General features: G+C 42.0%; 1 protein-coding gene across 1 annotated transcript in view; it reads left to right on the top strand.

The window, feature by feature from the left end:
* Positions 1-22933, top strand: part of KIT (KIT proto-oncogene, receptor tyrosine kinase) — a 153833-nt gene that overhangs the window by 32976 nt on the left and 97924 nt on the right. Inside the window, exon 2 of the mRNA XM_058192657.1 lies at positions 12362-12607. Coding sequence (XP_058048640.1) covers positions 12362-12607 — 246 coding nt within the window. The remainder of the gene's footprint in view (positions 1-12361; positions 12608-22933) is intronic.

Below are 22933 nucleotides of genomic sequence, written 5' to 3'. Positions count from 1 at the left end.
CTTTCTTCTTGCTGTCCGGAAAGACAATACTCGGAGTTAGTTGTGAGTGAGAAAATATATTCTAGTTTTAGATATCATTGGTTGAGTTGTAAGCCCATTCCTACTAGTAGCATTATTGTGTAAATGAATATTTCTCTGGTATGTCTCTTGCTCCATCACAATTGAAGATTCACCTTCTCCCCCTCCCCCCCAGTTTAAAACTAAACAGTAGTCATTGGGGATGCACAGATTAACAGAATAACAGAATTGGAAGGGATTTTGGAGATCTTCTAGTCCAACCCCCTGCTCAGGCAGGAAACCCTATACAAGTGGTGGAATTCAAATTTTTTTCCTACCGGTTCTGTGGGCGTGGCTTGGTGGGCATGGCAGGGGAAGGATACTGCAAATCTCCATTCTCTCCCCACTCCGGGGGGTAGGATATTGCAAAATTCCCATTCCCACCCCACTCCAGGAGAAGGATACTACAAAATCCCCATTCCCTCCCCACTCCTGGGGGAAGCATATTGCAAAATCCCCATTCCCACCCCACTCCAGGAGAAGGATACTACAAAATCCCCATTCCCTCCCCATTCTGGGGCCGGCCAGATGCAGTAATTGCTGGTTCTCCGAACTACTCAAAATTTCCACTACTGGTTCTCCAGAACCTGTCAGAACCGCTGAATAGCACCCCTGCGCTATATCATTTCAGGCAAATGGTTGTCCAATCTCCTGTTAAAAACTTCCAGTATTGCAGTACCTAAAACTTCTGGAGGCAAGCCGTTAGACCAAATTAATTTTTCCACTGTCAAGAAATTTCTCCTTAGTTCTAGGTTGGTCCTCTCCTTGATTGGTTTCCATCCATTGCTTCTTGTCCTGCCTTCAGGTGCTTTGGAGAATAGTTTGACTCCTTCTTTGTGGCAGCACCTGAGATATTGGAACACTGCTATCGTGTCTCCCATAGTCCTTCTTTTCATTAAACTAGACATACCTAATTCCAGCAACCGGTCTTTATACATTTTAGCCTCCAATCCCCTAATCATTTTTCTTGCTCTTCTCTGCAGATTCTTTCTAGAATCTCAACATCTTTTTTACCTTGTGGTGACCAAAACTGGATGCAGTATTCCAAGTGTGGTATTGCTAAAACTTTATAAAGTGGTATTAACACTTCACGCAAACTTGATTCTATCCCTCTATTGATGCAGCCTAGTATTGAGGTTGTTTTGGCAGCTGCAGCACATTCTGGCTCATATTTAAGTGGTTGTCCAATAGGATTCCAAAATGTCTCTCGCAGTTACTACTACTGAGCCAGGTACCACCTATATTATACCTGTGCATTTGATTTTTTGTTGCCTAAATGTAGAAGTTCACTTTTTCCACCACTGATTAGATTTGGCCCCAATTTCAGATTATTGATTTGGCTTTGCAAATCAGTTCAGTTTAGCTTTTGTTTCGGATGATTGCAGCGATTAAATTCAGATATGATTTAAAAAAAAACATTTTGCAAATGCGCACGAGGCCATCTAACAATGGGATATTTTAGACATGATTTGATCCAAATTAAAAATTCAGAAAATCAATCTGATTCAGAGACTATCAAATCATCTTTAAATTGCATCCAATGAGCTGAAATGTAACTGTCAACATGCTACACCAAGCATGATGTAGTCTTTTAAATCAATGGAAGATGTTCATCCTTGCAAATCTACTCACCCCGGTCGGTGCTGGTTAGCCCTTAGCAGAAAATTGAAAAATGCTTAAAGGGGGAAAAAAAGAGGGAAGTCTATATTTTGAGGTTCAGCAAGCAGCTGTGACACACTGCAATGAATGTCAGGTGAATTTGGCTATCTACTCAACACTAGTACAGGTGGTTTTCGACGTATGATCACAATGGAGCCCCAATTTTCGGTTGTTACGTGAGACATTTGTTGCCCCATTTTACAACCTCTCCTGCCACAGTTGTTAAGTGAATGACTGCAGCTGTTAAGTGGTTCTGGCTTCCCCATTGATTTGCTCCTCAAAAGGTTGCAAAAGCCAATCCTTTGGGACAGGAGTCACCAACCTCTCGGACCTCAGGGACCACTAAATTCATAATTTAAAATCCTGCGGAGCACTAAAATGATCTGCCTAGTGACCAGCTGGGTGGGTGTGGCTAGGTGGTCATGTGACTGGGTGGGCGTGACCAACTCAATGTCACTCACATCGAGGGGTGCCTTGCCGGCCACTACTTGCCCTTCCCCTCCCAGCCATTCCTCGCCTCCCAACCCGGACTCCTTAGGGCCGCAACAGAAAGCAGTTGTTGGGGCTCAGCAGAAGAACCTCACTGAGGACTACAAGCATAGGCTTTCCAAGGAGAGGGAAGACCTGCGGGAGTGCAAGGCCAGGTACCGGCTCCTGGAGGCTCAGTGGGCTGAGATGGTCAGCCAGTTCCAGGCCATGAGGCAGTCCCACTGAAACAAGGCTCTCTGGCTCTTTGTCACCAGCAGCGCTTTCCTCCAGCCTTCGCCCAAAGCCCCACACTAGGAGACTGAAGCAGACCCCAAGTCGCAATTTCTGCCCCCCTCCGACCCACACAAAAAGACCCCGAAGGGGGAGATTTTTTGCAGCAACACAAATGTTCATTGCATGTATCCAGCTGTAGTTTGAGGACTCCTAATTTAATGCAATATAAAAAATGCAGATAATTTTTCTGTGGACCACCAAAATTTTCTCACGGACCACCAATCGTCCATGGACCACCAGTTGGTGACCACTGCTTTGCGACACAGCAGCGGCCATAAGTACGAACCAGCTGCCAAGCTTCTGAGTTTTGTTCATCTAATATATGGGGATGAAAGTCGTAAGAGTGAAAAATGGTCACTAATTTTAAGTGCTGTTGTAACGGTCATTAAATGAACTATTGTAAGTCGAGGACCACCTGTAACACATGTCTGCTGGGGGCTGATCCTGCTAATTCAGAACTGTAAACAAGGAATTAATTTCTGATTTTTGAGGAGTTGCTTGAATCTTAATTCAATTAAGAATAATTAATTAATTAGTTGCTTAAATCCTGGGCTTAGAAAATTTAGAACTCTGCCACCTTCGACATGACCTGAGTTTAACTCATAGAATCATCTATTACAATGTCCTTCCTGTTGAAGATGACTTCAGCTTCAATTGCAACAATACACAAGCACACAATAGATTTAAGCTTAATGTGAACCGCTCCAATCTTGATTGCAGAAAATATGACTTCAGAAACAGAGTTGTTAATGCTTGGAATACACTACCTGACTCTGTGGCCTCCTCCCAAAATCCCCAAAGCTTTAACCAAAGACTATCTACTATTGACCTCACCCCATTCCTAAGAGGTCTGTAAGAGGTGTGCATAAGAGCACAAGCGTGCCTACCGTTCCTGTCCGATTGTTTCCTTTCGTTATATCCAATTAATATAGTTATTACATACTCATACTTATATATATGCTTATATACTGTATAATTATTTTATGCTTATGCTTATATATACTGTGTGACAAAATAAATAAATAAATAAAAACAAGTAGCATGTTGCATACCTAGCAAATAGGTTATTCCTGTTAAATCACAGATTGCAAAAATCTGTTTCAACAGGGCAATTTTCACAGTTACTTTAAGTGGTTTAAAAGTACTTCTTTTGGCTCCCCCCCCCGCTCCCCTTAAGCAATATAAATGTATTCAGGATTAGTAGCAGACACAAAGACCAGTCTTGTGATTCACAATTGCTAGGAGAATGTTGTTTATATCGAGCGGCTTGTTGGAAATACACTTCTAACTCGGAGGGTAGGATTTGTTGTCGACAAAACAGTAATCTTTGAATGTGTGAGTTGAAAATTAGACAGTAAAAGAAGACTCTGGTTCCATGTGAGTTTTTAAAAGCATCAGATGGGAGAAAATAGTGTGGTGTTTCATCCATACATTTTGTTGTGTCTGTGCCCTCCGAGCCGGGGCCCCTGCCAGAAAGTGACTCGGAAAGTGAGGGGGAAGGGCCATCAGGACTTACCTCTGGAGCACCGGCTTCCCTGGCTCAGCTCCAGGAGCCAGAGGCAGGCCAGGTGGAGGAGATAACAAGGCCTCCGTCCCCTGACTCTTTCCCCCCCCCAGGTCACACCTCCAGACCCAGCTGATGGCAATCAGGCCTGGCTGGACCCTAGATTTCGTAGGCAGGAGAGGCGGGAACAACAGACGCAAGGGTGGGGCAGGCCTAGGAAGTGCTGAGTCATGGAGCCACACCCCACAGGATATAAAAGCCGCAAGGGCTGCTAAGCCTCTTTGTAGCAGGCAAATCAACTGCTTAACTAGAGCTGAAGTACTGTTTGTTCCTGGTTGACTCATCGGCATCAAGAGAGATAACAGAGACACTTGGCAGATGCTCGCTAGTTTGCTGCCAGAAGCTGATAGTTGCCGGCTAATTAAGTCATCGCTCGGACTGAGGCGAGGGGGACAGAACACATTTATTTCTTTTGTTGCAGCCTTTGCATGCACTTAGGGCAAAGCACGGTATTATAACTTCTCCCCAGCAAAGCAAAACAAAAACGAAATAAAATCCAAGAGAGGCATTGAAATAGTGAACAATATAAGGGGTATGAAAAACCCAATGGAACGGAATAGTTTGTACAGGTTAGTCCTCAACGTACAACTGCAACCGAGCCCAAAATTTATGTTGCTAAGTGAGAAATCTGCTAAGTGGGTTTTGGTCCATTTTACGACTTTTCTTGCCACAGTTGTTAAGTGAATCACTATAATTGATAAGTTACTGACCTAGTTGTTAAATGAATCCGGCTTCTCCCTTGACTTTGCTTATCAGTAGGTTGCAAAAAGGTCGCGTGACCCCGGGACACTGCAACCGTCATTAATGTGAACCAGTTGCCAAACGTCCAAATGTAAATAGCAATAGCACTTAGACTTATATGCCACTTCACAGTGCTTTACAGCCCTCTCTAAGCGGTTTACGGAGTCAGCCAGTTGCCCGGAACAAGCTGGCTATTCACTCGGAAGGATGAGTCAACCTTAAACTGGTGAGTATCGATCAGCCGAACTTTGGGCAGATGACGGTCAGCAGATGTAGCCGTTGTAACTTTGAATAGTCAGTAATAGAATAGAATAGAATTTTTATTGGCCAAGTGTGATTGGACACACAAGGAATTTGTCTTGGTGCATATGCTCACAAGTGTACATAAAATAAATAGGATAGAATAGAATAGAATAGAATAGAATTTTTTATTGGCCAAGTGTGATTGGACACACAAGGAATTTGTCTTGGTGCATATGCTCTCAGTGTACATAAAAGAGAAGATATGTTCATCAAGGTACGACATTTACAACACAATTGATGGTCAATATATCAATATAAATCATAAGGATTGCCAGCAACAAGTTATAGTCATACAGTCATAAGTGGAAAGAGATTGGTGATGGGAACTATGAAACGATTAATAGTAGTGCAGATTCAGTAAATAGTCTGACAGTGTTGAGGGAATTATTTGTTTAGCAGAGTGATGGCCTTCGGGAAAAAACTGTTCTTGTGTCTAGTTGTTCTGGTGTGCAGTGCTCTATAGCGTCGTTTTGAGGGTAGGAGTTGAAACAGTTTATGTCCAGGATGCGAGGGATCTGCAAATATTTTCACGGCCCTCTTCTTCTAAGTGAACTGTTGTAAGCCAAGGACTCTGTACTGCTTACCGAGAAGCCAGTGGCACATTTCAGGCAAACTACTCCGTTCTTTAGAAGAAGTTTAATATTAACGCAGAAGTCACAAGCGAGAGCCATGCTTGAGTGACACCAACTTGAAACTATAAAACACTGTAGTCATTTTGTTTTAATGTATTTCTGTTACAGAAATACATTACATTTGTATTACAGTAGCTGGAAGTATTTGGGGTGCAGAGGTGGGTTTCAGCAGGTTCTGACCAGTTCTGGAGAACCGGTAGCGGAAATTTTGAGTAGTTCGGACAACCAGTAAATACGACCTCTGACTGGCCTTGCCCCCATCTATTCTCTGCTTCCCAGTCCCAGCTGATCGGGAGGAAATGGGGATTTTGCAGTAACCTTCCCTTGGAGTGGGATGGGAATGGAGATTTTACAGTATCCTTCCCCTGCCACGCCCACCAAGCCATGCTCACAGAACCTGTAATAAAAAAAAAATGAATCCCACCACTGCCTGGGTGGTTGAGAAAAGTTGGGCCTGACTTGGTGCAGACCTCAAGATAATAAAAGAATTGTAGGATAGAATGGGAAGTTGGAAAAAAAAACTCCTGGAAGAACTTGCTTCCGTATTGTCACTGAGAAGTTTTTCAAACAAGATCGAAGAGTGTCTTTACTTTTTGAATAGACTACCAATGTTGATGATAAAAATTAGAATAATGATATACCTGTAATTGCTTTCCTTCACGGTTCTTGGTTTGTTTGTTTTTTCTACTTCTTCGTCTAGCCCAGGGGTCTCCAACCTTGGTCCCTTTAAGACCTGTGGACTTTAACTCCCAGAGTTTCTCAGCCAGCTTTGCTGGCTGAAGGACTCTGGGGGTTGAAGTCCACAAGTCTTAAAGAGACCAAGGTTGGAGACCCCTGGGCTAGCCTACAGACCTAAATATATTTCTATCTTTTTTTCTTATTCTATTATCCAATACTGCATGCATTAAATAATAACACACTGCATTTCTTGACTGATTCTTGTCCAAGTACTAACCAGGTCTTTCATTGGTTTGCTTACTGAAATGGCGTTACCTATGATCTGTTGTTATCTTTTTCTGGCAATGGGAATTTTTTGTTTTGGACCTGATACATTACAGGCCTTCTTGTATTTCATGTCTGTGCTGGAATTTGAATTCTGACCTCCCAAATTCGATCAATATGATGCTGCCGTACTTGATCGTTGATTTGAAAAGCTCTTTATTGACTGGGTTGATTAAATTCCTTTAAGAATCTGATCCGCCCTCTGAGTCTTACTGTAATTTACTTTCATTGGATTTCCCACCATCCAAACTATTTACCTGACATCCTTTTAATACCTCTGTACATATAAGACCTGCGGAGATGGTAAGGGAATGCATCAGAGACCGGGTTATTGTCTCTGCAATTCCATTTGTAGACTTTGTCTCCCATCGTGAGAAAAAGAAAGGAATAAATTAATCGATGTGTTCTGTCTGTGCTGGACCAACAAATTATTGGACATGAGCTAAGATCCATTTATAAAGCTACTTGATTCCCCCACTGGGCATTTCGTTAGGGACTTCCAGTGAGGCTTGGGCCTAGCTTCCTCTTCCTGCTGTTGTGAGGTTTTGAATATTGTTCCAGACGTGGAAATAAATTACCACAGTGTTTCATACAGGGTGGTCTTTGCAGCCTATCAATAAAGAGGTTGCCTGGACTGCCCACCTCCCATCTTCTTTTATCCTCCTAAGGAAAGGGGAGATAATATCATGCGTGCCATTATGGCAGCCCATCATTGCAGCCCTACCTAGTGTTTCCTTTAATGTCGGGTTTGTTTACTTGAAATCAGGGGTGGGCTTCAAAAATTTTAGCAAGGGCAGGGATGAAATGCTCCCAGTTCAGACCAGTTTGGCTATTGCTATAAGTCACTTATTCCAGTGTCTTGTAACTTTGAACACTTAGACTTATATAACACTTCATAGTGTTTTATGTACACTGAGAGCATATGCACCAAGACAAATTCCTTGTGTGTCCAATCACACTTGGCCAATAAAATTCTATTCTATTCTATTCTATTTTATAGCACTCAGTAAGCGGTTTACAGAGTTGGCATCTTGCCTCCAACAACCTGGCTCCTCATTTTACCAATCTCGGAAGGATGGAAGGCTTATGACCGTTTTTCACACTTATAACCATTTCAGCATCCCCATGGTCATGTGATCACAACACAATATGACTGACTCATATTTATGACGGTTGCAGATTCCCAGGGTCATGTGATCCCCTTTGGCGACCTTCTGGCAAGTCAGATTTACTTAACAACCGTGTTACAAACTTAACAACTGCAGTGATTCGCTTAACGGCTCTGGCAAAGAAGGTCGTAAAACGGGGCAAAATTTGCTTAACGTACGTCTCACTTAGCAACAGAAATGTTGGGCTTGATTGTGGTTGTACGTTGAGGACCACCTGTGTATGTGACAAACCATGTAATAATGTATATAAAAGCCATGATTTATTTGATTGTTTATGATGAAAGATGTGTTCATGAAAGGGGCACCATATTTTTCGGAGTATAAGATGCAACCGGTTTATAAGACGCACGAAGATTTTGAAGAGGTAAGAAAAAAAATTGTTTTTGCCCTCCCTGCGCTCCAGGAGCACTCTGCAGGCCTCCCAAACCCTCTGCGCATCCATTTTTTTTTGCAAAAACGGGGCGTGCAGAGGCTTTGGGAGGCCTGCAGAGTGCTCCTGGGACCTGGGGAAGGCAAAAACGTGATGCGTGGGGGGCTTTGGAGGCCAAAAATGGGCCCCTTTTTCGCAAAAAAACAGCATTTTTGTCTGCAGCCCACAGGAGCAATCCGCAGGCCTCCCAAAGCCTCTGTGCGCCCTGTTTTTGCGAAAAATGGGACGCATGCAGCAGGGCTTCAAGGAGGCCAAAAACGGCTGTATTCGGTGTATAAGACGCACCAATATTTCCACACTCTTTTGTGGGGTGGGAAGAGTGTTTTATACTTTGAATAGTACAGTACTTAAGAGGCTCCCAGCATGAGACATATCATGTGATGGAACGTTGTCTGGATTCCCAGGATGTTGTGAGAGAAAAGGGATGAAAGGGAGAAAAGTGTCGGCTTTATGAGGGTGGCAGCATGCTTTACTTTGAAAGTATTCTGTGTCAGCCCTGGAGGCCATCTTTTCTTTTGGATCTTCAGGGCTGCCATATTTAGTCTGTGGGAAACTGGGAGTGGGGTTTGTATGGAGTTGTTAGAAGTATTTAGCCATAACAACATTCTTTTCTCTGAGAGTCAAGGACGTTCAGCCTGCAGCTGGAGTGGCGTGACTGAGAGGTAGCCCCAGTTGGGACGGTGGATTGATTGGACCTTGTGATGGACATGTGGGTGCAGGGGAAGGGACTTGGACTTTCTTTTGGGTGGGGAAAACCCGAGAGCTTTCAGATTCGGGTTTTCCAAGATGTGCCACAATTGGAACTTTGAGGAACTGTCAGTCTTCACTGGTTGGGGTCTTCACTGGTTGGGGGTGTTACTTGGAACCCTGCAGAGGTGGGTTTCAGTAGGTTCCGACCAGTTCTGGAGAACTGGTAGCGGAAATTTTGAGTAGCTCGGAGATCCGGTAGTAAAAATTCTGACTGGCCCCACCCCCATCTATTCTCTGCCTCCCAAGTCCCAGCTGATGGGGAGGAAATGGAGATTTTGCAGTAACCTTCCCCTGGATTGGGGAGGGAATGGAGATTTTACAGTATCCTTCCCCTGGAGTGGGGTGGGAATGGAGATTTTACAGTATCCTTCCCTACCACGCCCACAAAGCCACACCACGCCTACCAAGCCACACCCACAGAACTGATAGTAAAAAAATTTGAAACCCACCACTGATATATACATAGGATTAAATAGTATATTTTGGATGTTCGGTAGTAGTAAATAAATATACAGGGAAATTGTATCTCGTTGAGACCTTTGAGGCGAGGAGAGGCCAGGCACCCTAACCCTAACCTTTGACGTGAGTGACATCAGCCACACTCACCCAGTCACATGACCAAGCCACACCCACCAAACAAGCCACACCCACAGAACCGCTAGTAAAAAAAATTAGAACCCACCCCTGGAACCGTGACATTCTGTCTAGATGAGAAACAATAAAAAAAACCAGGGTTAAGTATCACGATGTGTTTTTGTTGGTTTTTGGAACTTGACACACCATTTCTTAATTGTTTCAGAGAGTGGGAAAGAGAAAGAAACATAGCTGATAAAAAAGGGGGAAAGAAATGAAAGTGAAAGCAGGACCAGAATCCTGTACAAAAACATATACCGTATATACTCGAATATAAGCCGATCCGAGTATAAGCCGAGGTCCCCAATTTTACCCCAAAAACTGGGGTAAACTGGGGACTCGAGTATAAGCCGAGGGTGGGAAATGAGGCACCTACCGGTTGGGGAAACCCTCCCTCCCTCAGCTGAGAAGGCTGGCGGCTCCCCGCCCGCCCTCTCACTGCACCGCAGGGCTTCCGTCCGGTAAAATGTGAAAAAAGAAAAAAACTCGAGTATAAGCCGATATACTCGGTATAAGCCGAGGGCTTAAAAAACAAAACTGAGTATAAGCCGTATAGACCCGAGTATAAGCCGAGGGGACGTTTTTCAGCACAAAAAACGTGCTGAAAAACTCGGCTTATACTCGAGTATATACGGTAATAGATTATTCTCTCATTGAATGGAAAGGAGGTGAATGAAAAAAAGGTTATGGAAATTAAGTTATAGAATCCTATGTTATAATTCAATTATAAAATAGGATGCTAGATGGAATGATGAAATGGAAGGCTCTGTGGATAAGAAAAAATGCGTACAAGAAAACGATTGCTTCAAAAAAAGAAGAAGTTAAAAGTTATTGCACACATGGTAAAAAAAATATATAGTCAAAGAGAAGAAGCCATGGTGAATATTAAAAGAGTCCGAGAACAAAATGTTTCGAAATTGGTGAAGAGATTAAACAAGCTCTATCTAATTGAACAAATGGGATTAATTATAAAAGTGATAATGTGATTTGGAATTCTGCTGAGGATGGTGGAAGGAGTTCAGAGACCTGTATAAGAACAATAACGGCATGTCAGTGTGTCACACATAAAGGCATAGTGCTTTTTCAGGTTGGCTAGATTCTGATCAATTTTGGGCGGAAAGAAGTAGCGGGTAGGATAAAAATACAGGTAGTCCTTGACTTACAACAGCTTGTTTAGCGACCATTCAAAGTTACAACGGCACTGAAAAAAATGACTTATGACCGTTTTTCACACTTATGACTGTTGCAGCATCCCCTTAGTAATTTCAGATGTTTGGCAGTTGGGTCATATTTATAATGGTTGCCGTGTCCCAGGGTCATGTGATCACCTGTTGGGACCTTCTGACCTGCAAAGCTAATGGGGAAGCCAGATTCACTTATTAACAACCACAAAGAAGAAGGAGTCAAGCTATTCTCCAAAGCACCTGAGGGTAGAACAAGAAGCAATGGGTGGAAACTAATCAAGGAGAGGAGCAACTTAGAACTAAGGAGAAATTTCCTGACAGTTAGAAGAATTAATCAGTGGGACAACTTGCCTGCAGAAGTTGTAAATGCTCCAACACTGGAAATTTTAAAGAAGATGTAGGATAACCATTTGTCTGAAGTGATGTAGGGTTTCCTGCCTGGGCAGGGGGTTGGACTAGAAGACCTCCAAGGTCCCTTCCAACTCTGTTATTCTGTTCTGTTCTGTTCTGTTCTGTTTTTTTTATTATTATTATTATTATTATTATTATTATTATTATTATTATTATTATTATTATTATTATTATTATTATTATTATTTAGATTTTTATACCGCCCTTCTCCCGAAGGACTCAGGGCGGTGTACAGCCAGAAATAAAAACAGTAACAAATACAATTTAAAATAAACAGTTAAAAAACTACTTATAAAATTGGGCAAAAATTTAAAACATATTAAAAATTTAAAACCCATTAAAATACATCCAAAAAATAAAAATTTAGAATTTAAAATTTAAGCCAACCCCGCGCGAGTAAATAAATACGTCTTCAGCTCGCGGCGAAAGGTCCGAAGATCAGGCAATTGGCGCAAGCCAGGGGGAAGTTCGTTCCAGAGAGTAGGAGCCCCCACAGAGAAGGCTCTTCCCCTGGGCGCCACCAGCCGACATTGCTTGGCGGACGGCACCCTAAGGAGTCCCTCTCTGTGTGAGCGTACGGGTCAGTGGGAGGCATGTGGTAACAGCAGGCGGTCCTGTAAGTACCCAGGCTCTAAGCCATGGAGCGCTTTAAAGGTAGTGACCAGCACCTTAAAGTGCACCCGAAAGGCCACAGGTAGCCAGTGCAGTCTGCGCAGGAGTGCAGGAATATTCTATTCTATTCTATTCTATTCTATTCTATTCTATTCTATTCTATTCTATTCTATTCTATTCTATTTTGTTACTAACTTAACAACTGCAATGATTCACTTAACAATTGTGGGAAGAAAAGTCATAAAACAGGGCAAAACTCACTTAGCATATGTCTTACTTGGCAGCATAAATTTGGGGCTCAATTGTGGTCGTAAGTCGAGGACCAGCTGTATTGTTACAATCAAGAAAATAAGTAGAGAGATTAAATGTACATAAATCTGCAATCTTTTTTTTAAAAAAAAACACCAGTGGAGAATAACAAAACACTAACCCTATCATTTCTTTTTGGGCAGGTGGTTCACCATCCATTTCCCCGTCAGGATCTCCTTTGGTTGTGAATAGCGGGCAAGAATTTAAGCTGACCTGTACCGATGATGGCCCAGTGACCTGGGTCTTTTCCAGTGCTGACCCATCCGTGAAGTTAAAGAATTTCAAAACTAAAGAATTGCATGTTATTCAAGCAAGACCATCAGACACAGGAACCTATCTATGCAAGAACAGAAAAAACGCAAACAGCTCCGTTTATGTTTTCGTTAAAGGTAATTTCATTTTCATCTCTTCACTTTCCCTTTCTTCGTCACAAATGCACATTTTCTAAAATGCACTAGGTATGAAGGCTGGATTCGCTTCGCATTTGTGGCCATCCCATTTATACTTTCAGGCAGTGCGGTGGCTCAGCGGTTAAGGCACTGGGCTTGTCGGGTGGAAAACCGGCAGCTCAGGTTTGAGACCCGAGCACTACATGATGGGTGAGCTCCTGTTCCTTGCTCCAGCTCCTGCCAACCTAGCAGTTCCAAAGCATGCAAATGCGAATAGATAGATAGGTACTACTTCACTGGGAAGGTAACAATGCTCTGTGACATCAAGCTGGTCATGTGACCACAGAAAATGTCTTTGGAAAGAGCCAGCTCAATGGCCTTGAAATGGAAATGAGCACTGCCTCCTAGAGTCAGCAACGATTAGCAGAATAAAATCCACAGGGACCCCTTTACCTTTTTAATAAATACCCCCCTGGAGGGTGGGTGCACAGCTTATGTTCAAAAAATTCAAGTCATGGTCATGATTGCAATTCCACTTGTTTTTAATCATGGTCTAGTGCTGTGATGGCAAACCTATGGCACGTAGAGCTATATTTGTGGGCACATGAGCCGTTGCCATAGGTCAGCTCCAGCACACGTGCGTGCCGGCCAGCTGATTTTCGGCTGGCCTCGCCCATGCAGCTCCTCCCCTCCCAGGAGTCTCCACACAGCTCATTTTGGATGGTGCCAGGTAAATACAGGGCTCATGCGGAGGCTCTGGAAGGGCAAAAAATGGATCTCCTGGAAGTTGGAAATGGGCTTTCCAGAGGGCCAGGGAAGCTTGTTTTCGCCCTCCCCAGGCTCCAGGAAAGCCTCCGGAGCCTGGGGAGGCTGAAAAACGGGCTTACTGGAAGTCCAGAAATGGGCTGTTTCCGGCCTCCAGGGGGCTGGGGGAGGCCATTTTTGCTCTCCCCAGGCTCCAGGGAAGCCTCTGGAGCCTGGGGAGGGTGATAAACAGGCCTACTGGAAGTCCAGAAGCAGGCCGTTTCCACCCTTCAGAGGCTTCAGAGAGGCCTGCTAGGCCCAAAATGGGGTGCGAGGTTGGGTGGGTTGTGAGCGCATGCACGGGGGGTGGGGTGGGCAGGCAGCGTGGGGAGGGCATTGCATTGTAGGTGTGGGTGCGCTTTCGGCACCTGAGGAAAAAAAGATTCGCCATCACTGGTCTAGTGAGTACAGCCATAGCAGTTCAATCCATTTGGACAGCGTTGAGTTGGTAAAGATAGGAAGCCATTACTTCTGGTGGAAGCTCCCCCTTCTAAATATACGATACGTGCCTTCTTGCACAGCTGCAAGTCACTGCCAAAATCTTGATCTAAGATGGTATCAGTTTCAAAGTACTCTTTGGAGGAAAGTATTTTTGTATGCGGTATAATCACCCAGCCTCTTTCTGGATATTAAAGACAGATAACATTGAAAATTATAGATTGGCATTAAATATTTATTTTAAATATCCTGACCCCAGTGTATGGAATGGAATGGACCTTGGAAGTCTTCTGGTCCAACTCCCAGCTCAGGCAGGAAACCCTATAACATTTCAGATAAATGGTTGTCCACAACTCCTGGAAGCAAGTCGTTCCGATGATTAATTGTTCTAACTATCTCTTTAGATTTAGGTTGCTTCTCTCCTTGATTAGTTTCCATCCATTGCTTCTTATCCTGCCTTCAGGTGCTTTGGAGAATAGCTTGACTCCCTCTTCTTTGTAGCAACCCCTTAGATATCGGAAGACTGCTATCATGTCACCCCTAGTCCTTCTTTTCATCAAACTAAAGGTAAAGGTAAAGGTTCCCCTCACACATATGTGCTAGTCATTCCCGACTCTACAGGTTGGTGCTCATCTCTGTTTCAAAGCCGAAGAGCCAGCGCTGTCCAGACATCTCCTTGGTCATGTGACCGGCATGACTCAACCCAAAGGCGCATGGAACGCTATTAGTACCTTCCCACCAAAGGTGGTCCCTATTTTTCTACTTGCATTTTTTACATGTTTTCGAATTGCTAGGTTGGCAGAAGCTGGGACAAGTAACGGGAGCTCACCCAGTGACGTGGCTGTAGGGATTCGAACCGCTGAACTGCCGACCTTTCGATCGACAAAGTTCAGTGTCTTAGCCACTGAGCCACCCAATTCCAGCAGCTGTTCTTTATATGTTTATGTATTCTAGTACAGGGGTCTCCAACCTTAGCAACTTTACTCATCCTTGTCACTGTTTACATCCCTGGGCCCTCTCTCTAACGTTGTAGACTTCAACTCCCAGAGTTGAAATTGTAGACTTTAAGAGTTGTAGACTTCAACTCCCAGAGGGAGTTCTGGGAGTTGAAGTTCACAAGTCTTAAAGTTGCCAAGGTTGGAGATCCCTGTTCTAGTAGACAAGAGTTCTCCTGACTCCTGTCATGAGAAAAGTGGATTCATTTTTTCCCCTCTGAACCCTAGCACAAAATGAAAACATCTTCTTTTTCTGAAACTGCCACTTGACGTTAGAGAGAGGGCCCAGGGATGTAAACAGTGACAAGAATGAGTCAGGCTGCAAATCTGAATCTGCCATCTCAGATAAGATTCTCAGTCTGCCTCACAAGTCAGCCTCGTTTTTAAGTTTCAAAGATTCTTAAAGATTACTGTCCTTCAGGCAAGTTCATGCCATAGATGAAACATCTTGCAAGCCACAATGGTTTCAAAACAAACATGTGACCGGCGTGATAGCATCACACAAGTCATGTATTTTACTATTTTGCACAATATAAAATGATGATACAGGTATAAACCATTTGTGTCCTCGCTCACCCCTCTCTGGCAGGCAACTACACAAAGACACCGAAGAGACTCTGGTGATGATTCTGCAAATTATTGATTGATTGTGCAAATTTATATATAGCCACCGATCTTAATCAAAGAACTCTGAGGCAGCTAACGAAGCTATAAAAACAAAACCAGGCGTGCAAACAATTGAACGGTAAAAGATGCCAGGCAAAATGCTGAATTCAATTTTAATGCTTAATCAAACTATATTGCATTGATATCCTGATTCTAAAGCCTGCAGCAAAAGAGCTAGATTTTTAAGGGGTTCCAAAATGCCAACAGAGTCAGGGCCATCCAAATTAGGGCAGGTCTCCAGATATACAATAATTTCCTCTTACTATACCTAATAAAAATAGTTCCGGTTTTAACTCTTATTTGTTGTTTCATAATTTCCTCTGGCCATTTTCATATTTTGGTCCAATATTTCCTGACTTCTGGACATGTCCACCACATATGAAAAAATGTGCCTTGCTTGTGCCTGCATTTCCCGCATTCTGCTGATCTATTTGGGAATACTTTTGCCAGTCTTGCTGGGGGTAAATGCCAGTGCTAAAACATTTTATATAAATTTTCTTTATATGCTGCCAACATCGTTAGTTTATAATCCCCCCCCCTGCAATTTTTCCCAGTACTCTCCATTCGATAGTATAACTGAAATTCTTTGCCCAAATTATCATAGTTTCTTTGACTGTTTCTTCTTCCATTTTAAATCTCAAGAAATAGTTGTATGCTTTTGTTATTTTTTTTTCCTTCGTTCCCTGTACTATTTTATCATGCTCTTGTTGTTCCTTATAAAGCCGTATTTTTTCTAGATCTTTTTTATAACTTGCCTGGATTTGCAGATACAGCCACCAATCTATATCTATTCCTTGATGTTTTAATTCTTGATTTGTTTTTAATTTCCCTTGATTATCTAATAAATCTTTGTACCTTACTGTTTTATCTAAGTCCAATATATTAGGGTATATCAATACCTCCATGGTTGATAGCTAAATTGGTATTTTAATATAATGATTTTTCTTCATTTCTCCCCCCTACATGTAAAAGGGCTTCTCGGACTTGGTGTCTCTGGAAATAAATATGTGTTTTATTTTTTCCCTCCCAGATAAATGCACGCCAGCCTAATTGTAAATGGTGACCCTCTTATTGTCAATATCCTTTTATTTTTTAGATTTATCCAGTCCTTTATCCAAGTCACTGCTGCTGCTTGATAATATAACTCCCAGTCAAGGAGTCCAAAACCACCTTTGTTTCTGCTATCTTGTAACAGTTTTAATATAGCCACAATTGAAATAATAATAATAATAGTAGTAGTAGTAGTAGTAGTAGTAGTAGTAGTAATAATAATGATGATGATGATGATGATGATGATGATGATGATGATGATGTTTTAATTTGTATACCGCCCTTCTCCCGAAGGACTCAGGGCGGTGAATAGGTAAGTAAAATACAAAACAGAAATATACGCCATAATTAAAACAACCCTTAAAAAACTGATTCAAATATACCAGAAATTTAAAATAACATTACACCCCATACAAATTACAACAATTTAAAACCCACAATTAAAATTTAAAAATTTAAAAATCAGGCCAGTCCAGAAATGTATACAGAAATGTATATATTACCAAAAATTCTACTTCAAACAAATTAGGAAAGAAATTCTTTGAAGAGTGAAATAAAATAACAACAAAATTTGTTTGGCTAGGGAAAAAGACCCCGAATAAAATTAAGTCTCCTGATATAGAAGGCACCCCTCCTACGATAGCATTATGTTAGAGAAACGATCTGGAACATATCTACCCTACTAAGTGTGTAGTAGTATTATCCCAATTAATAACAAAATGGACTGATGCATTATGTAAGAAGAACATGAGCAAGACCTCTTTATTTTATTCTGAAATAAGGAGTCCTTTTTTTCAGGACACAAGGGAAGTTAGTGGCAGGAAATCACCTGATGTCTTTAGAACAGGCCTTGCTTATTACTTTGGCTTCAAAAACCGTAATCAAAATACACTTTTTCACTACCGGTTCTGTGGGTGTGGCTTGGTGGGTGTGGCAGGGGAAGGATACTGCAAAATCCCCATTCCCTCCCTATTCCTGGGGGAAGGATATTGCAAAATCCCCAATCCCTCCCCACTCCTGGGGCCAGCCAGAGGTGGTATTTGCCGGTTCTCCGAACAGCTCAAGATTTCCGCTGCCAGTTCTCCAGAACCTGTCAGAACCTTTTGGATTTCACCCCTGGGTGTAAGACTGATTGAATCCAGTATGACTTCTGATTAAACCTGCAGAAGATTTTGCCCCGTGCATAGGTTGCCTCCTTCAACCCAACATAGCCATAGATTCTGTCTTCTACCCAGGGTGGTAAAACTGATTGTCTAACAGCCTCTGTCATGCCCGATAGATGATAAATAAATGAGGGCATGAGATATGCTTGACTGGCATTTAATGGTTTATCTAGACTAGCCAGGAAAATGAAAGCATAGATAATGGTCAGGCATTAGCTGGGTGAGTTTCCATTCTATTCTGATTTAGTCAAAAAAAAATATGGGTGAGTGTAATTGATCCTGTAGCCACTGGAATTAGATATGGGCAGGGCATCTCTGCCTTCTGCTGTGAGATCAGAGAACTAGGATTAATAGGCCTAGTTTTTCTCCTTGTATTAGTGAAGAAATATCTACTTGTTTTTTTTTTTAATTTTGGAATATTTAGATAACTGACTATTGCTTGATTTCTCTGTGCCTTTCAACTGGCATGTTAGAGAGCATGGCATTTGAAGCCAAGGGGATGCTGAATATAATTATGGGTTTCTAGTGCAGAACTTTTATGGCTGACTCATATGTACCAACCGTCTAGTGAGGGTACTTTCTTCAGTGAAGAAAAATGAAAATGAAAAATGTCTCCACAATTCCCCCCCCACCCCCGTCCTTTTCCGACATCAATGTTGAAAGATGTTATTTTCACCCAAGTTAAATTTTAGGACCGAATTCTGGGATCTAACTTACTTACTTACTTACTTACTTACTTACTTACTTACTTACTTTCTTTCTTTCTTTCTTTCTTTCTTTCTTTCTTTCTTTCTTTCTTTCTTTCTTTCTTTCTTTCTTTCTTCCTTCCTTCCTTCCTTCCTTCCTTCCTTCCTTCCTTCCTTCCTTCCTTCCTTTCTTTCTTTCTTTCTTTCTTTCTTTCTTTCTTTCTTTCTTTCTTTCTTAAAATATTTGCATGGCTGCCTATTTTAAAACCCAAGTCTGGGCAGCCCACAATAATAAAACCCCCATACTATAAAAACCACAAGCCACAAATCTATAAAACACAACCAAAACTTCATCCCTTGGGAGCCCCAACAACCAAGCTCAAACTTCCTCACTCAGTTCCAGTCCCTGGGTATAAAAAAAACCAGCAACACAGGTTTTCATGGCCTTCTGGAAGGCTGAAAGAATTTTGGCCGCAGAAAAGTACCACAGATGCCCACCATAGCACGTCTTCTACTACTACATAGCTACTACTACGCAGCTTCCATTTGTTATCATACATGCGAAAACCAGATGCAGCATCCATAAAGAATTAACTCCGTAGGATTTTTTTATTCGAAATTTGCCTTGAGCGGCGTGGCTCCAAAAAGGTCCTGTGGAGATTGGTCTTCTTGTACCCTATGACTATCATTAAGTGTTGTAAGTGTTGTACCTTGATGATGGTATCTTTTCTTTTACGTACACTGAGAGTGTATGCACCAAGTCAAATTCCTGGTGGGTCCAATCACACTTGGCCAATAAAAAAATCTATTCTATTCTATTCTATTCTATTCTATTCTATTCTATTCTATTCTATTCTATTCTATTCTATTCTACTGAGATTTCCCTATAACCATAGTTGATTGGCTGGTACTCAGTTAGACTTCCTTCCTTCCTCTATTCAGCTCTTTCCTTCTATCCATGTCCTTCCTTCCTTCCTTCCTTCCTTCCTTCCTTCCTTCCTTCCTTCCTTCCTTCCTTCCTTCCTATCTATCTATCTCTATTCATCTCCTGTTGTACCTTGTTGAAGGTATCTTTTCTTTTATGTACACTGAGAGCATATGTACCAAAGACAAAATCCTTGTGTGTCCAATCACACTTGGCCAATAAAAAATTATATTCTATTCTTGTTGATATTCAGACTGTCTCTGTCTATATATGCGGATTGGAACGCTGCCCCAGTGAAGCCAAAGGCTTTTGAGACTAGAATGAAATAAAAGATGAGAAGGTTGAGATTATGGGTTTCTGATGAGTCCTGTGGGGAAGTGGGCAGCTGTTCTGTGGGCTTTTATAGTTCTAAAGGGATTTTTGGAAGCATCAACAAAAGTAAGTCCTGTGTTTTGCCAGAACATCCATAATCTTCCGCTGGCATGTTTTAAGGACCGGTCCACACATGCGTGTGTGTAGTTTTATGTTTCTTCATCAGCCAGTAACTGGCATTTGGATGAATGAATGGATTGTTTTGTTGATACAAAATAATCTGGAACAATTATTAGGAGATTTCAATCAGTGACTTTTTTTCCCGCATAAGTAAATACATCGTTTAGCAGGGTCTAGGTATGGGAACCTGACGATATTTTGCTTGAAAATCCATTATTTTCTGATGCTGCTTTTTACCTTTTTTTTTTTTTAAACACTATTGGAAATAGTGCCCTTTAACGATATTTGGGTATAGCATTCAGCTTACTGAATAATTTCAAATCTAGGGGGAAAAAAACCTCTTTTCTGTGGTGCTGAGTCTTCTTGTGGTCCGCCAGCAGCCTGCGGAGCTGGCAACTGAGTCAGACAGCGATGAGGCTGAGGAAGAGCATGGGCCAGTCCTGGAGGCTGGGGAAGGCCCGGATGAGGGCTCTGCGTCGGAGGCAGAGGTGGGGCCAGGGCCATCGGGGAGTGATGTGCGGACTCCAGAGCCTCCAGAGGCTGACAGTAGTGTGGCAGAGGAACAGGAGGAGCCTTTTCTTAGTGCACGCATGAGAAGAGCTGCCAGAAGGCAAGAGTAGCTCAAGCAAAGAGGACGACTCGGGAGTAGGGCCAAGAGATGATTGGCCCCTCCCATAAGGCTTAAAAGACCAGCAACGGCGTTTGGACTGTTTGCTGGAAAACAATGTTGATAGCTTTGTCTTGTTGCATTTGTTTTGTATTGATGTCTTCTGAACTTTTGCCAAGCCTTTGGCAGTTTGCCTAGTTGGACCAAGGTTGGTGATTGGACTGAGGAATTTGTGTTGAGAGGAATTTGCTTTAATTTAGTTGAACTACACTGAGAATGAATTAATTCTCAGCTGTTCTAATAAAGTTTGTTTGTTTTTACACTGACTGAGTTTCCTATTACCTACTTAGGCCCAACAAGTCTATAGACTTTACCACCAAGCAAATGTAGGAGTATAAGAATTTTGTTACCATTCTAGATAATATTTTTTTAAAAAAAAATATTAACAATATTTCTATACTGCTTTTCCATAAATCCCACAATCCCATCATGTAAATTGGATGAAAAAAATAAAGGAGGAGCAAACACACATATATGTACCATCTTCTGGCAAATAAACAAGCAAGAAAGATATCTCAGCACTTTATCAAAAAGTTGAGGATGTGGGTTGGGAAGAGAGTGGTTTGCCAAAAAGAATACAACTTTGTTATCAATTAAGTTCTATTAATGTTCTGCTCAATTAAGAAGGGATTAAACAATCTGTGAAATGGAAAAATCTATTCATAGCAGTCTACTGAAATGTGAATTTTATTGTGTAAGGTACCTTTCTAACCAATGTCTAAACAAAGAGGAGGTAATGGAACTTTATAGGAAATACTTCCCTTATTTTCCACCACTTACCAGACAGGTTAGGACGATACGAAAAACGGGAGCAAAAAAATATATATTAATTGTTGTGATTGTGAAGGTGTATCAGAACGATACCATTTCATCTGTGATACTGTCCCCCCAGAAATTAAAAGCAGCTCATTGATTTCTATTAAGGAAAGATGCAGTTGTAATATTTCTTCTGATCTTGCGTAGGGTGAGCAACAATGTAAGTCATTCTCGACTTAAAACCTTTATTTCTGTTGAAATCCAAAAGCAGAGATCATAATCGTTAATACACACACACACACACACACACACACACACACACACACACACACACACACACATATATATATATGTTTTCTGAGGTTTTCGCGGGTGTTTGTATGTAGGTCTTTGGTTATTCGGGTTTTCTCCCTCGTAAAATTGGAAGACACTTCCAATTTTCAGAAACCCGAATAACAAAGACCTATATATATATATATATATATATATATATATATATATATATATATTTAAACTTAGTAGGAATTTTAATCAGAACCTGGACAAGCTGTCATTCAGTTCCTCCCATTTTGCTAAAAGCAGATGGATCTGTGGGTTGAGAAAGAGGGGCCTTCATCAGACCACACAAAAAAAAAGAGAGAGGGAGGGAGGGAGAGAGAGAGAAAAAAAAGAAAGGGGGAAAGAGAGGAGAGAGAGAGAAAGGGGGAGAGAGAAGGGGAGAGAGAAAGGGAGAGAGAGAAAGGGGGAGAGAGAGAAAGCAAGAAAGGAGGAGTGAAAGGAGAGAGAAGGGAGAGGAGAGAGAGAGAGAGAAAGGGGCAGAGAGAGGAGAGAGAGAGAAGGGGGAAGAGAAAGGAGAGAAAGAGAAAGGGAGAGAGCGAGAAAGGGAGGGAGGGAGGGAGGGAGAGAGAATGAACTGAGGCATTCGATAGAGTTAATGCCTTGATTTGGACAGCAGTGATAAGCCTAATCTTTTGAAAGTCACACAGACAAGGTCTCACCTTCTAAGCCATGTCTTTCCTTTCAACTTCAGCATCTGACCCAAGGAAGCCTTTGTGTTTAAAACTCTGCATGTAGAGGAATTGAGGATGGGGGGGGAGTCCCTTGTATGAGCTCTCCTTGGGACGGACATCACTGCTGAAAGTAGGGGTGCTTTTGGTGATCACAGATCAGCAGCTCCACGTAGTTGGACTGGGTTCATTTTCACTAGTCCCAGGTGACTTTTAATCCCTTGCCTAATGTCTGAATAGACTTTAAAATTGATTGTGACTGAAAAGATTTGCATGAGACCGTTCATCAGTACAATGTCAGGCTTAAGACAAGGGAGTTGACTTATTTATAAGACAGTGCACTGTAGTATTCTACTGGGTGCTTCTGCTTTATTAGAATGATGACAGCTGCTAGCATGGCAGCATCGAACTACAAGCAGCTGGCCTTCAGAGGCCAACTGTGATGTACAGAAAAGGAGTGAGGTTTGCATCACATCATTTTAGTGCTGTTTGTATCATTCTCCCCTCCATGCTGGCATATATGCATATATGTTTGCCCCCAAAATAAGACATCCCCTGATAATAAGCCCAATCGGGCTTTTGAGCGCATGGCAATAAAGGCCAAGCGCTTATTTCAATGTTTAAAAAAAATATAAGACAAGGTCTTATTTTCGGGGAAACACGGTATATATGTATGG

This window comes from Ahaetulla prasina, chromosome 8 (genome assembly GCF_028640845.1).
Source record: "Ahaetulla prasina isolate Xishuangbanna chromosome 8, ASM2864084v1, whole genome shotgun sequence".
NCBI lineage: Eukaryota > Metazoa > Chordata > Lepidosauria > Squamata > Colubridae > Ahaetulla > Ahaetulla prasina.
This window is presented reverse-complemented; position numbering and strand designations above follow the sequence as displayed.